Source organism: Arachis ipaensis, chromosome B03 (assembly GCF_000816755.2).
Source record: "Arachis ipaensis cultivar K30076 chromosome B03, Araip1.1, whole genome shotgun sequence".
Lineage (NCBI taxonomy): Eukaryota > Viridiplantae > Streptophyta > Magnoliopsida > Fabales > Fabaceae > Arachis > Arachis ipaensis.
Window position 1 is genome coordinate 48,788,492 of NC_029787.2, and position 1,756 is coordinate 48,790,247.

Below are 1,756 nucleotides of genomic sequence, written 5' to 3' on the forward strand. Positions count from 1 at the left end.
TTGCAGTTTCTAGCGTTTGAATTCAAGAATTCTGTTGACCATATTAATTAATTAGTAATTACACATTTTTTACTATTACCTACGTTTAACTGATAAAAAGATAAATTTATACGTGTTTATTAATACACTAGTTACATATAATTGTATTGTATTTTATATACATAACAAAAATGTACACCAATTATTCTATTCGTTCTCATTTATCTATCATTCTATTAGATAAATTAAAATAGAATAAAACAAAGGAATACAAGTTTAGCAAATACCTATATATAATCAAAATGAAATGGATATTGTCATCATTTTTATTTTGACAATAATACTCTATTTTTTAACATATTTAAACAAAAATATAATGAATAAATAACATGTAAGAGAATGAAAATATTCATTCTCTAACTATAATCAGAAACATATATTTATTTAGCTTTTATTACACCATTGATCATGCACCGCCATTTTACATTTGTCCACAAAAACAATCTTAGGAGAAAAAACACCTTGACATTTCTAATGATAGTTAACTGCTAACACGGTTGTTGTCAACTTGTACCTAACTCAATTTTAATAATTATTAAACCTTTACCTCAGAATTAATTGTAATTTATTATAGCATAGCTAACGAACAGTCTAACACATTAATGTTCATAATATCTTATATTTATTATATTTTTTGTTGTGTAGGTCACTTGACAGCAATGAGTGACGTGTACAGCTTTGGGGTAGTATTGTTAGAGCTTCTAACAGGAAGAAGATCAGTGGACAAGAGTAGGGTACCAAGGGAACAAAACCTTGTGGAATGGGCAAGGCCAATGCTTAATGACCCAAGAAAACTTGGAAGGATAATGGACCCTAAACTTGAAGGGCAGTACTCTGAAATGGGATCAAGAAAGGCTGCAGCATTGGCCTACCAATGCCTTAGCCATAGGCCCAGGAACAGGCCCACTATGAGTGCTGTTGTTAGGGTTCTTGATCCCCTTCAGGACTTTGATGATATTCCAATTGGGCCCTTTGTGTATACCGTTCCTAATGAAAGTAATAATAATAATAGTGGTGTTGAATCTTCTTTTTCTCCTTCTCCTTCTCCTAACAAGGAGAAGAAAAGTGGACATCATCATCATCATAGGCGACCACATCCACTTGCTAAATCACCTAAGTCACCAAGGCCACATTCACATTTAAATTCAGAGAATGAGAGACACCACACGAATAGAAGATCATCAACAAGTGAATCAGATTCTCCACCTTCGCATAATTAGTTAGTATTTACTATGCGTGGCGTATAATATAAATATCTTGTTGTACATGTATATAGATATTTTTCTCGCAACCATGTTTTTTTATTTAATTTTGAATATATGGTGCGTGCCAACTGCTAGCTACCCTAACTGGCCAAGTGTAATGAGCAAGAGTGAAAAAGAGAGAAAAACAGAGGGACAAAATGAGCATGCAAATCTGTAATAGTCATTGCAAGGAAAACATGTTTGAGTTTTTTTAATGGTTTTTTCATTATTCTTCTTCTATATATTTAATTTAGCTTTCTTATTATTAGCTTGTATAGTAAGGGGTTTTTTATTTAAATTAATTAAGTATTTTATTTACTAAAATGTGCTACCTGTAAAATATTTATGTTTTTTCACTGTTATTATATATCTTGAGTATATAGGCAGAAAACAAATAATCACATATAGTTCAGATACTATGCCGTCAATAAATATATTTCTTTTAACTGTTTATTTGATACCTGTTATATGAT

At 30.8% G+C, this 1,756-nt stretch overlaps 1 protein-coding gene across 1 annotated transcript in view; it reads left to right on the plus strand.

Annotated features, from left to right (window-relative positions):
• Positions 1 to 1,498, plus strand: part of LOC107630455 (serine/threonine-protein kinase RIPK) — a 3,383-nt gene extending 1,885 nt beyond the window's left edge. The window contains exon 5 of the mRNA XM_016333585.2: positions 685 to 1,498. Coding sequence (XP_016189071.1) covers positions 685 to 1,259 — 575 coding nt within the window. The 3' untranslated portion in view covers positions 1,260 to 1,498. The remainder of the gene's footprint in view (positions 1 to 684) is intronic.